The sequence below is a fragment of the Myiozetetes cayanensis genome, unplaced genomic scaffold (assembly GCF_022539395.1).
Source record: "Myiozetetes cayanensis isolate MyiCay16 unplaced genomic scaffold, myiCay2020 scf1, whole genome shotgun sequence".
Classification (NCBI taxonomy): domain Eukaryota; kingdom Metazoa; phylum Chordata; class Aves; order Passeriformes; family Tyrannidae; genus Myiozetetes; species Myiozetetes cayanensis.
The window spans coordinates 121,697,295-121,711,826 of NW_026086604.1; the positions used below are offsets into that span (position 1 = coordinate 121,697,295).

Here is a 14,532-nt window from a genome sequence, read left to right on the forward strand (position 1 = left end):
TTGCTGTTTCCAGTAAAAGCCAGATACATACTGAGACAAGAGACCTGGGGTTAATATGAAGTGCTGAGTTTGCCATAGAAAAATCTGTTTTATCTGTTAGCTTACTGGCTTCTAATGACAAAATACAGCACTTCATTAGTTAAATATGCTCTTTCATGCTTTTCCCTTCTATGAATACCAGCCTGTCTTTTCTAATCCTGATGTACATAAATTTCAGATTTCACATGTAATGACTTCTGGTCGTGAATGTTTTGAAGCTAATACTTCTAAAATGAGATGATTTCTCTTGCAAAACTCAGCAATCACCAGTAACTGAGTGTAGTTGGAACTGAGAAGACCACATTATTCTACTTATCATTCACATAAATTGTACCTGCAAAACTGCAATTCCACAGATTTGACCCTGTACATTTTCTTTGAATTAATTAATGGAATGAATCAACACTTGCTATGCAATTTGGTTAATCTGTCCAAAGTTATATGGAAGGACAGGAATAAAGGTTTGATAGTGATCCCAGTTAACTACAGATGCTGGTTTTTTGGGTAAGAAGAATGAAAACTGTCTCTTCACATTCTTGTGTTACTTTCACTTGAAGAATGATAAAAACTTTGGTAAGCCAAATTGAGAAAGCATACAATTTTGCACCACAAAACTAAGATATAAAAGCCATTTATTCAAAAAAATGTGGTGGTGTCAAATCACATACACAAGCCAATATTGAGCTACAAACACAGACCAAACGGTTCTATAAACAGAAATTGGAGTGTTCATATACCATAGTACCTGAAAAAGACCGTTAATAAAAAGGAGTCCATAAGTATTTAATTTCACTTTTTCTATATGGCTCCTTGCTGGATGTCTTTGCCTAAGTTAGTGTACAATGAGCCAGAGGTAAGAGTCCCAAGTAAAGCATCTAATGCCTCAGGGCTCCATTAAAAACCTTTATTCTTCTAAACAAAAGGAAAGTCTAGTCTATAGTTTTCTGTATGACACTGAAGTAAAGCCTCTTTGCTTGAACAGTACGGCATTTCCAAGCGCATTTGGCATTAACCTAGATTGAGACTGTGCTTTGTGGAACCGTCTCAGTTCTCCTCCCCTTCAGACTCGGACTCTGGAAGAGAAGAAAGCAAAACACTTCATGTAGGTTGCACAAGGACAGGGATGTGAGTTATTCTATAAAAAGAACAAGATATCCTTCCAAACTGAAAATTTTCATCGCATGTAGTACTTCCTAGGAAAGGTTGGCAGATCAAACAGAGTAAGCCAGAAACAAACACACAGCTTCAGAACAGGAAGGTCTACTCTGCTGCCCTCCACAGTAGAGCTCTTCATTTACAGATCTGTCACTAAAATTTTCACCACATTGCTATGAATGATTCTGGCCCTCATCTGCAGAGCCACACAATGCACATCTGAGCTGAGTTTAATAAAGGATCAGCAGTTGCTCACTCTTCTAATCTCTATGAGTAGACGGTACTGCTATCATCCAGGAAGCACCCTTAAAACTATTTGCTCTGCAAATATCACTCAGCATCATCATTCAGACTATCTAGAAAGGCAGAAGTGGTGTTACCCTGCAGCAGGTATGAAGCCTGTAAAAACAATTTTTTTTTATGATTTGCATAGCATAAGATAAAAGTAATTTAGAAGTAGAAGCAGCAGGAGAAGTAATTTAGAAATAGGAATACACATGGTGATTTTGTCACCTAAAGCTACTTTGTGTCATATTGTATTTCTGTCTGTGTTCACCTGACAGGAAAGGGCTCACTGCCAACAAATACTACACCGTAGATCAGATTTCTTAGAGTAAACATGGTCTGCATGTTCCTACAGAAACATTTTGTCTCCATTTGTACTGGACTTTGTAATGAAGGACATCTGGCAGCAGGGACAAGCAGGAAAGGATAAAAATAAAGAGCAGCCAAAAGGCATACAAGCAGAAAATTAAAAGGGGAAAATATTGCTTAATTAGACCAAGATTGCCCATCCAAAAGCTCAAGTGTAAAAGGAGCTGCCATTTTCATACTGCTACCTGAATGTGTGAATTGCTGCAAAGTTTTATCTCTTCCTTGGCATTACTACATATTCCCTCCAAGTTTATAAAACTAATTATATTAAGTGGATTCAAATGAACTCTAATAATTCTATCTCTATCTATTACACATGGATTTATCTTCCCAACTGATATGGAATTCTTTTTCCATGCAAAAAAAAGATAACTTACATATTCAGTACAAGCCAAAGTATTTGCCTATGCGGAACATGAGAAAAAAACAACTTAGGGATTAAAGAAACTAGTTCCTCTCCCAAATAACCATTTTAAAGCAGCAGATACAGATCACATAATCTCAGTCTGACCATTCAGCTAAACCCAGTTTCAAGAGCCATGGCACAGGCAGGCTTGTTAGTTCATGTTGCCATTAAACATGGTAATAGCACAGAAGACACACCAAGACAGAAAACTGTTTGGTTGTGCAGCCTAAGACCAAGGTACTTCACCTTGTCATCAGTGCAGAGTTCCTCCCTGCAGAAGCTTAAAGATCTTATCTACAGACAAGTGGTATCTGATGATTAAAGGACTTCACAGGGATACCACAATCACTAAAAAGCAGCAAATGTTGTTAAAGCCTGTCCAGAAACAATTTGGACAGTGGTGCCTGCTGTTTTCTATTCTAAATCCTGTATATGCCTGGTACAACTGAAATCTGAAAAAATAAAATTGTTTTGTAAAGAGACTACCACAGTTCTTCAAATGAACACGTACCTTCTTCAGCGTTTTGCAGCCACTCCACAAATTTCTTCATCTGGTCAAGAAAAACACTTTTGCCTTTAGCAACATGTGCTTCTTTATACCATTTGAGGATAGCTTCTTCACTCAGAACATCAGCTGAAATACAGATCAGTGTTTGTAAAAATCAACATATTTTTTAGACATTGAAAAAAATCTCATTTGAAATCTGCTAAAGGCAGCATAAAATAAGTTAATATGATCGCAGTGGAACAAGCTTTGCATGATCTATATTAGGCTACAAATACAGAATATTTGATACATATTACAGGTTCCAAATGCAATAAAATATGTAATGTATTAGGCCTAAAATAAAGTAATAAATATTGTGCTTCTGTAAAGAAGAGTTCTCTACTCATCTGTTTTAAATATACCACATAATCAGTTAGATAGAACAAATAAAATAATCAGGCTGCACATCTTGGAAGTCACCACAGTAAGAATTACCATGCTCTTTCTTGCTGTTGTATTGCAGAACTGTGCATGGTTCTAGAAATGTGAGTGAACAGACACCTCCTGATTGAACACTAAAAAGACAACCAGTAGGGATTTTTTTCAATCTCTAAAGGCTTTATATGGTTTTCAGCTAATAAGTTTTAAGTTCACTATTCAGACCACCCATTTTAAGGGACTGGCTTGGATGGACAGCACAGCTGACATTTTTCTGACAAGCATCAGGGACAAAACAGCAGTCAGTGAGGAAATGTGAGGCTGAGTACAATTCAGAATAAAGAAATACTAATAAATAGCAAGGACACTTATTGTTTCCAACAGACGCAAATTTAGGTCTAGCAACAGACCTCTAGCCCCAGGACAAAGCTCCTGTGATCCAGCCAAGCCAAGTATCTCAGTAATTGATGGCTGCGGAGGCAAAATCTGGGATCGACAATGGCATTTTGGCAGTTATGTAATGCAAGAGGCAAGAACAAACAACAACATCAACAACAAAAAAATCAAACTGTGTTCTATAAAAAGACTAAAGACAGCTTTCTACACCTCATTAAAATTTCCATTCTTTTTGTCTTTGAACAAACTACTCTCCCTGGCTCTGCAAAATCAATGCATTTATGTACTTCACTGCTTCCTTGAGCTCCTCAGTGCCATCCCACCCACTGGGTGTTTGCTTGCCAAAGCACCGACCCTGACCACCACCTTCTGCTTCAGCCTCAAGTTACAGCAGATGTGGCAGGGAAGGGAAGAAGACCAACTGAAATAAATGACAGCAGAACCCCAAAGCATCTGATCAAATGAGACAGAGGAGACACATTTCACATACGCTATTGAATAATAAACAGATGGAAGCAACAGGGATACGTTTGAACTTAATCAAAACTATCCCAAGACATCCAACAGTAACTGAAGTCTCCCTGAAAAACAGGAATTTAGTAGGTGCACGTGACTGGAAATTTCCTTGTCTCTCAGACTCTTTTCCAAAATAAAACCTCTTCTCCAGTTTGCTGCAACTGGCAGTAATGCAGAGAAAATGCAGGGAAAACAGGACTCTACTGGCTCTAGGCTTTTTTCCATACATATAAATTGTGCTTAGCGAACCCTACAAGTGGCACACAAAGCCACTACCTTTCTGAAGTCACAACCTGCCACAAAGAACTTTCCCAATGTTACAGAAATGCTGGAGCTAAGAGAGAGGTTTTTAACACACTGTATTAAATACTTGCAGTAGTCTTTAGCAACAGCTCAAAGGCATTACAGTATTTAACAAATCTGGATTTTAATTTAGCAAACCTGAAAATATTTAACATGGGCTCATGAATCTGCAGTTTAATGTGAAATGCATGTGATAAGCTTATATTTACCACAGAGTCCTGAAGTTCACACAACTACACCTGCAAAGTTACACAGGGTATGACACATATTATGAATCTTAAGGACTGGCAAAGAAAATCATGGGAGATTTCAGAAAAAAACCCCAAAACAACCAAACAACAAAACCCCCCAAACCAACAACAACAATTAGTAGAGCAATCCCCTCCCCAGCTCAAGTTGTGGAGTACTGTGGACATTTACAAGGATGAAGTTGCTGTATAGAAGAAACTGCTGAAGCCGTTGCTGTGTTACAGTTCACATTATGACACTGTACAAGGAAGCCGGTGGGCACATAGCTCAGTTCAAGAGTAACAGGATTTAAGTCTGGCTTTTTGATTTGCAGTCTGTAAGCTCAATGGTTTTGTTGCCAAAGAGGAAAGGGGAACTTCTCCCTCCCTCCCTCCCTCCCCAAAAGTTCAACCTGATAATAGCAGCATGCAATCTCACATGTATCTTGAAGACTAAAATATTCCAAGTCTGGAGGATGAAAAATTTGCCTGTATGTAACTCCAAAGCAATAAACCTCCTACCCTAACAGGGAAGACAAAAACGTACTGAACTACAAAAGGGACAACTGCAACTCTCATTTCTGAGAAATATTATTTGTAATACATTCATGCCTCCACTGGTCATAAGGAATGACATTCTCCTGTCAGCACAGAGATGCTCAATCCAACAATCTTGCAGGACAGGGTGTAGTTAATCATACCTCTAGGTTGCTTTGAAGCAGTGGGAACACTGGGGAAAAATGGAAGGAGGATGAAGGGAATGATTCATTTTGTATATATATAGTTATTCCTCATTAAAGTTGATTATAGATATATTATAATGGCTGAAGCTGAACACTGTGGTTTGTGGGCGTGTGCACATCATTTTCACTGCACATCATTTTCCCAGGTGATGTCAGCCCGAGAGAGCTGGTTTTCCTGCAGGTGCAGCCAAGTGCCACTCAAACCACCCACAGCCAGAGCCTCCAGGGACGTCCCTCATAAAAGGGAGAAGCTGCACAGCAAAAAGACTGAACAGCCCAGTGTCTTTACTTCAGGGTTAACTGGATAGTTACTTGAAGTTCAGGTCTCGGCTTTGTACTCAATCACCCAGTTCAAATGAATTTCTGCTTTCAACTCAAACCACATAGCCATGGGCAGTAAAGGGAAAAGCACACCCTGGCAGCTGCCAACGCAGTCAATCAATCTGTAAAATTCAACTCTATTGCAGCTAACTCAGCTGGGAGAACAGAGCCTTAGGGCAAGGGTTCTTTCAATGCAAGGAATGTCACTCACAGTATAATTAAGGTCTTTATAGTTTGTTTTGGGTTTTTCCCAGGAAAATTTTGCATCCAGTACCACAAGAAAGGACTTCAATTATGAAGATATTTAAAGATTATTGTGATCCACCAAAAAACAAAACTTGTCTATGAATTGGAACGCGAAGATTCCATTCATGTAACTGCAGAATTCCTGCCTTTTGAGAATCTCTTGACAGTCTGCATCATCTGATTACTGTATCTCCATACTGCAAAAGAGTATATCTGAGACTTAATTATGCCAAAAACAGTCTTACTTCATGTGTACTTGTGATCAATTTTTTTTTTGTATTTTATAAATGTTGTCTTGAATTCTAAAAAAAAAAGTACACAGAGGTTTTGTGTTTTCTGTTCAAAGGGTGAAATTCTGATTCTCATGAAAGGAATGGGTATTAATTTCAATAGCATCGATTTCACATTTCAAATTTTAAGGACGGACACAAACTAAAAGGAGATTCAACAGGTGAATATGATATATAGCATGTAACCCAATAACAACAGTGCTTGTTTTACCCACAGTTACAAAGCACACTGCAACACAGAATGAACAAACAAACAACACATAGGAGGAGATGGGAAAACTCCTTGGGTATCACTCAAAAGAATTCAGAAAGTCTTATTCTACAACTTGCTTTTAGATTATTGGTCAAAATGCAGATGGCAGATGACCAATTGTACTGGCTTTAAGCGAAAACCAGAGAAGCAACATCATAGTTGGGGATCAGTACAGAACAGCAGAGCTGTCCTGGTTTGAGCTACGGCAGAGTTAGGGTAGCGTAGATCCAGTCCCTCTGGGCTTACAGTCACGACAACAGCTAATTTTTCTCTATACTGTATCAGGAACACAAAGGTAGACTAATAATAATAATAATAATAATAATAATGATGTCAACAAGCCTTAACTGACTACATAACTGCTTTTGCAGATTATACCTACAAGCTGGTAAGAAGCTGCTACTACTTAAGGGAAAGTAGGGCTTGGGTTTCCATCAGGGAAGAAGTTCCTTCTTGTTTAGAGACAGAATAATAAAAAAAAAGTCAACACCACAGGCTTCCAAGACCTTCCAGGTGCTAATGAGCCTCAGCTGTCAATATGTTTAGTATTTCCAGGTAATTCACAAGAAAGGAATCCAAGGGCTATTTTATGATAGAAATATGGAAAGCACTGACATGCACGTTGTTGGACATGCTGATGAGAGTAGTCATAGAACTAAATTTGTCAAAATGTTACTGGCATCTGGTGCCTACCACCACAGATGACTGTTTTCATGCCCAGGAAGCACTCCCTCACAATGAGTAACAAGCAGCAAACTGTCCACATTCATGCTGGTAGAAAGCCTGTTCACAGATACTTCAGATACCTTTATCTGTCACCAGATAAAAGGTCATTAGGTACCCTGAAACCTCTCCAGATCCTATGCAGGTTACATTTCATTAAAACAGGAAGGGGAACATGGATGGAGGTTTGCTGTTCCTTCACCACCAACAGTAGCAGCTTTAGGGGACTGTTTTCCTTCCTCACTGTGTCCAGCACTCAGAAGGGCCCTCTGGCAGTGGCTGTAAAGTTGGGCGAGCGGTTTCCAGCAGGCAGGATTTCATTTGCCAAACAGGACAGAGCCAGCTTCAGCCTAAATGGGGCCAGGAAGGGCTGGCAGCTGTGCCACTGCATGACTGCAGCATGACTGCAGCATAACTGCATCAGATGGCAGAGAGGCAGGTGCTGCTGCATGCCTGCTCCAGATACTTCAAGCAGGAATACAGGCACAGCGTGTATTGCACGTTCTGGACATGATGAACTCACAACTTCCACCAACAGGCCATACAGTAGCTCCAAACACTCTTCTAGACATCAGGTGAATCCTAAACAATACTGTGGCACCTGCAGTGCTGAGGCTAAAATCTTCTCATACCTCCGAACAAACCTGCTCAAGTACATCTCCAGAGTCAGAACAAGAGCACGTGGGGTGAGCAGAGTAGATGGGATGTTTAATATACAATTCAGTAATTTATTATCTTTCTAATTTTTAAATGCTTTGGAATGTCAGGGTTGCTCTTGCAGGCTAACCCAGTAATGAATCTACAAAAATTCTGAAGGCAATCCTACACAAGACTATTTCTGGTTTAACCATCGCTTATGCTCTAAGTGCGCAGCAGTTATGCCTCTCATTCATCATGTCTGAAGTGAATGTTCTTTTCCAAAGAAAACTGAATAAAGTGCTTGCTGCAGATTGCAGTTTCAAGTTGTTCTACATTCATTAATATTATTTAGGAATTGCAGAATTTCAGGGCAGAGGGACAAGGCGTACAGCCTTTTCATTTATCATTGAGGCCACACTGTATTGTCATAAGGATGGAAATAAATTCACGTGATTCCTCTTCTTCCTTCTGCCTTCTGAAACCATGAAATTATTTTAACAGTCTGAACTTATTTGTCTTGAACATGTACCTGGACTTAACAGGGTGAACAAAGATCAACAATGGGTTTCTACTCCTGATTTTTCTTCTTCAACTATTTATAGCAAGAACGTCAGAACAAACTGTTTGGCGCCCACCCATCACATGCAGTGCAAGACCATTAGTCTCTATGACAACCTGATCAGAATAAACTTGTGAAGAAGTCAATTTCACAATAAAAATGAAATCTTTCAAACTATAGCACCTGTAAGAAATTGGCAGGGAAAGAAGAAAAAGGAAAGCTCCTTCTGGCAAGGGGTGAGTTGAAAAAACCCCGCTCCAAAACCCTGAAACATCTTCCTGACAAGAAGGTTTGCACTTTCAAAGGTTTCTTAAAACCAACCTCTAATCTACTTTTTACATCTGACAGAAGTTTATAGAAATGTTTTCCCAGAACTGGTTTTATACAAAGACTAAACTGCACTTGAACAGTCTGGACAGTGCTTGGATCCTGCTCATGCTTCTTGACTATGGGATAAGAGCAACAGAGAGAGAGAAGGGCCTGTTTTGGCTTCTCCTGCTGCCACACAATCCTTTGAACTATCAAAGCACAACGTATTTCAGAGTTCAACTCCAACACAGCCTTCTCATAAGCAATATGTGGTGTTACATCATAGGACAGTGGTTGGCATAGAGAATCCAAGCACAGAATACAACAGTGGATATAGACTTTTACCTTTATAAAAGAGTACCACTATCTTCTGAAAGGCTTTCATGAAGTGAATGTTGTCATAACAGTACTCCTGCACCTTCTGGAGAAGAATCAACTCTGACTGGCCTTGAGTGCTGAACACAGCAAGCAGGGGGGCATATTGCTGAAAGGAAGAGAGGGTAAAAAATAAGTCAGTATACTAAAAATAAAAATAAATAGAATTTTTTAAAATATGCATCATGAATTTCATCCCTGAAAATCTATTCCACTGAAACCTTGGATTTACTTGCACACTGTATTTACTTAAACACATACAATGCATACACATGTTTTTCTAGCATGTGCTGCATGCTGTGAGCTAAAATTCAGTACCACTTAATACTGAATTTTGTAAAATAAATTTATGAAGCCCACAGTTTGGGAGTACTGCTGTCACACATTTCACATGGTAGCATGCTGCTCATTCAGAAGCGATGCTTCACTGAGGTTCATAATGTAAGATATCCCAGGATGAAATGCATGAAAATAAAAATCTCTACTTTCATAGGGGTTTCAGAAGTCCCAGGAAACTGAAATAAATTAAATTATTCCAAGTGAACTGTGATCAAGTAGCATTATTTTTTCTCATTACCACAATCAAGAGTATCATGACAACGTTTTCTTTGGTAAAGAGCAACATTTTCTAAGTACAGTATTAACCGCTAATGTTACTCTGACAAGACAGTAATGGTACCTTTCATTGTCTTTTCCCGGAGCCTATTCATATAATAAAAGATAAAGCAAAAACTTACTTGTTATACAATTTTCCCCTCTTATTTCAGATGTTAAAATTAAAAATTACATTAAAGGACCATATCCTGTTCACTCTTCCTTAAAAGCTAGTGTTTCTATCCACATCTCTCTGATTTCCTGTCATCTTAGCCTGTGATGAGTCCAGCTAAGAGGGCAATCTTAAGGTAATATTAAGAGCATGTTTCAGAGATGAAGGGAAAACAAATTACCCTTGATCTTTAGAGCCCCAGGCCAAATATACATTAATGTCACCATTTAAATTGTTCTGGCACTGATCAGCTCAGCCTTTCTTAGCTGTTTTCAGTAACACCCAGTTTGACATTTTTCAGCTGGATTTGCAATGGCCTGATATCACAGAGTTCTGGTATGTGAGACCAGGGCTGCTGATGGTCTTGGTCAGGTAAAAAATTATCCATCACTGATGGGCAAGTTTAAAAGAATATACACTTCAGCACTTCTCCACAAGGGGCTAAATCCTGAGGGTTTTACCCAACGTGATTCATGGAAATAACTATTAAATTGCGTGAGAATCAACTGAAATTTTAAAGGTTGTTCAAAAAAGTATTTTTTAATAATTATCAGCTATTAGTTTAAAGACAGAGAGAGAGTAACAAATTACACAACAACAGTAACGAGCAGCTAAGCAGGCAGACAGTATTAGTACTTCTGGAAGAAACTCCCTTACGTATGAGAAATGGCAAGATCTAGCTAACACCAGAGGCTAAGTTTTTCAACCTCTGGTAAGTATAGCCACATCTTAATAAACAATGTCTCTGCTTTGGTAAAAGCACTGAAAAACTTGTGCAGGTTTTGGGTAGCTCTTTTTCCCGTTTTAGCCCTTGTAGCATTCAGCTGTTGCAGGGAGGCAGGGCAATATACATTGCAGTTGGTTTATTCAGCAGAACTCACCACCATCCATATATCTGTGAAGTGCTGCTGTCTATAAACATTAAGTAATTTCTAACAAAAATCCTATGTTTTCAGTTTAGAAGTAAAATATCTTCATTTTTCCACATCTGGTTTGACTCCCTTAGCATTCCTCACTCACCTCTCAACTGGTACAGACTTACAGTTACAAGTTTTGCAATGTCTAAATGATGAAGAATCTATAAAATTAGCTTCCTCTCATAGCTGGCTGAGCTGAGTGGCATTATTTTCCATTTGTGCCAGGTTAGGGAGCAGTGGGTCAGCACCTGCAGTGTCATGAACTCGCCACAGCCTTGCCTCCAGTGAAAATTGTCTGGAGGATTCTCCCCACCCATGGAGAACATCTCTTCTCTGCATTGGAGGTGGCCTAGGAGCTATGTCCAGTGTCATAGTGAGGTTACTGGGACGATGAGCAGCTTATTCCATAAGATTCAGGGCTGAACAGCTTGCCCTGTCTCCTCCTGAGTTCAGCTCCTGCCAGTCCTGCCATATGGACTGGCAGGAGCTGAACTTTTACTGCACTGCCTGAGTATACTGGTTCATGGCTGTCCACCTCCTCCACTATGCAGCCACCCATCCAGCAAGGCTTTTTAAGGTCTGCAAACTAGGTCAACATTCTGCCTTGACACATCTTTTCAGGGGTGCTTCGCATACAGCTTACTAAAAGAAATCTAATAAATTAAAGGGACTGGTACCCAGATGTCAAAGCTTTTGGGATGTGCTTTGTGAAGTTATCTGTCAGTTAGAGCCATACAAGAATAAATCCCACCATCTGACACGTCGCACATGAAGTATGCGTTTATACATATCCTGATTCATGCCACCAGATCAAAGCAACCCCCTGATTGTATCCTGGTATGTCGATGCACAGGAGGGCCCAGAACTAAGCTCTGTATCATGCTAACACTGTTAATTCAGTTTCTGGAGTTGGCTCACACATTGGGTCAGCTGAGAGCCCAAAGAGAAGAATCCAAGATCTGTCTCCACCTATCCTGAGGAAGGATGTGAAACAAACGCTGCTAATTTTTGAACACTGAACTGTAAAAGAAGTAGCTATCAAAGTGTAAATTTTTATTTCTGTTGCTTCTATTAAAATCTTACCTGTAAGTGCAAATAGTGAATACCCCATACAAATTCATCCTCTGTTTTTAGAAAGTAGCTAATGTAGCTAGAAAGTTGCCTATCTCAGGCAAGATGCCTTACCTAGTTCAGTGGGAGTACATATATAGCTGATGGCTTGGGTCAGTGAGATGCACAGGACTAAACATCCAGTCACCAATATTTGCACAAAGCAAGCTATGTTTCTCTTTTCCCAATGTTTAAATATTCCAGAAAGTGTTTCTTAATTTGCCCTGCAGCACTAGACAATAAATCTAAATGGATACTTTGTTACAACTCAAAGAGATATAATCAATTTTTACATCAAAAGAATGAGAAAAACAATGTCTCTCCTCCTTCTGGAAACTATCTCATCTCTACTGCTATTTGGGTCACTTGAGAAAACTTCAAGGCATTCAATCTTACCATCAAAGACTACATAATATCCCAAGCGGCTGCATTTCTAGGATGACTGACTGAGAAACCAAATTCAGATGAAAGGACAGCAGCAGTAGGAGCTAAACCAATGTGGGAACTCCCAAGTATGGAGAGACATCCAATATGAAAAAGAAAGACCTATTTTACTATAAAGAATAAAGACCAGATTGCTTCTGTCCTAGGGCAAATCTTTATAGCCCTGGCTATGAGGGAGTATTCCTTTGGTCATGGTTTACCAGCTTAAAGGGAGTAATTCTGGTGAAAAGCCTCTCTGCCTCTGTTCTCAGCTCAAGAGTCTTGCACTGCACAATTCCTTCAGATTTAGATGAGGAATACCAACAATGGCAATGACTGATGCCTCTTCATTGGTTTTTGGTTTTTTTCCTACTTCAAAATCTTGAGAGTTTTTGTATCAACATGCAGTTGATGATTCCCTCATCCACAAGGACAGTACCTGGATCAGAGAGTAACCACACTAAACACTGCACACAGTCCCAAGCCAGCTTCTGGCTCAGTAGTTGACAAGTTGCTGAGTATCCAAATGGCAACAACCATTGCACAGATTTTGGCCTCAGCATTCCTGGCTGGATCTAACCAGATCTGTGCAAAGCCAGCACAGATGCCACCTCACCATGCTCCCAAAATGTCTTTGCTTCTGGCAAAGACATTGCAAAGGCGGCTCCTACAGGCTTACTCATCAGATTTGAGCAGGCTGAATCCCAGCACTTGGTTAGCATTGTCCCCGGTGCAAGGAGCCTCTTGGGATCTGCCTCACTGAAAGCACAACAGAGAGGTGCTCAAGCTGTGATCACCTCAGTTCCCCTGGCCCTCTGCACTGAATGCCTCAGGACACTCAGTGATCTGAACCACCTCAGTTTTGCATTCATTTGATTGAAGTCCAACTACACAGAATGCTTGGTGTGCTCAGCCTTCAAAACTCTACATCTCCTGGATTTAAACAGGTAAAAACTTGACAGCCATAGGATGTATCGATAATTCACAACTTCCTTCCCAGGCACACACCTTCAGATGTTTGAGGGCTTGCTCTGCAACCAGTTCCTCTTTCTTGTTCCATTCCACAGCGTTCATGACACAGGTCCAGAGGAGACCGATCACTGCTGGCTCTGGCAGCTCGTTTCTTTTCATTTCCTCTTTTACATAAAGCACTACCTGGAGCAGGAAATAAGTGACATTTTCAATGAACCAGAAATTCCTGACTTTCCAAATACTTGCAGTCATTTACAAGTAACACCATGGTGTAGAAGTAATAAGAAACAAAATCAGAACAAGAATAATAAAAAGGAAGAATTTAGCATGACATTACTGTAACGTGACTACAATTTTAGTCTCTTCTCTCCAATCAAACAGTTAATGCAGCTAAAGGAAATACTTTCTCAAGAATAAGGGAACAGAAAAAAAACCAACAACCCACCCCATAACCAGCTGCACTTGTAAATCCAGAGGATATTTTGTTGCTTTAGCCTTAAGCACAGAGTGAACAGATGAATAAATTAAAATAATTTAAAGAAAACCAGAGGAAATCTATGAGCAAAACAGAGGAAATCTGTTCCTCTCTACCTAATGTTGATTTAAGTCTTTGGCTATGATTATATAAACAGAAGTTGTAAAAAACCACTTTTACCTCTTTAATTGGGCATTCCTGAGAGAGACGTTCTTGTAGTTCTTTTTGAAGTTCTTTACGAGTCCCCAGTGACTGCTGAACTCTAAGGAAATCTGAGAGTTCTTTTAGACCTGCTTCAGTAAAATACTTGGCAAAATGGTCCACATTCTGCCGGTTGGCTGGAAAGAGTTCCTAAAAAGACAGGAATGTTCTCTGTTTAATAAATAACCAACTACAACTCTTGACAGAATGGAAGAAACCTTTTACAGAATGAACAGTGGGAACAACCAGGTACTGCGCTTAAAAAAAGGTGAATGCTTGTATCCACACTGAAAAGTTAACACTTCATTCATATTGCTATGTTTCATTACAGTGGAGGGAATGCACAGCATGTTTACCATGCCCTCCCAGTGTGTCCACATATTTATCTCAAAAGAAAAATATGCTCAGCAATACTCAATAAGTGGCCCAGGTACCCTCGCCTACCACTAATGCATCATTTAACAAAATCGTAAAATCCACAATGTACTGTTAACATTAACTCCTGTAGGTATGTCTAATTCAAAGACGCTCTCAATTTATGAGAGTCCAGCTACTTAGAAAAGTTTAAATTATTCTTAAAAATTGCTAT

At 39.5% G+C, this 14,532-nt stretch overlaps 1 protein-coding gene across 2 annotated transcripts in view; it reads right to left on the reverse strand.

The window, feature by feature from the left end:
- Positions 1–654: 654 nt before the first annotated feature.
- The window catches only part of BZW2 (basic leucine zipper and W2 domains 2), a 54,019-nt gene continuing 40,141 nt past the window's right edge, over positions 655–14,532 (reverse strand). For both annotated transcript variants that reach the window (XM_050332786.1, XM_050332777.1), the window contains exons 8-12: positions 13,923–14,093; positions 13,304–13,450; positions 9,050–9,188; positions 2,766–2,888; positions 655–1,112 (exon numbers count right to left, since the gene is read on the reverse strand). In XM_050332786.1, the coding sequence (XP_050188743.1) occupies positions 1,084–1,112; positions 2,766–2,888; positions 9,050–9,188; positions 13,304–13,450; positions 13,923–14,093 (609 nt within the window). In that variant the 3' untranslated portion in view covers positions 655–1,083. The remainder of the gene's footprint in view (positions 1,113–2,765; positions 2,889–9,049; positions 9,189–13,303; positions 13,451–13,922; positions 14,094–14,532) is intronic.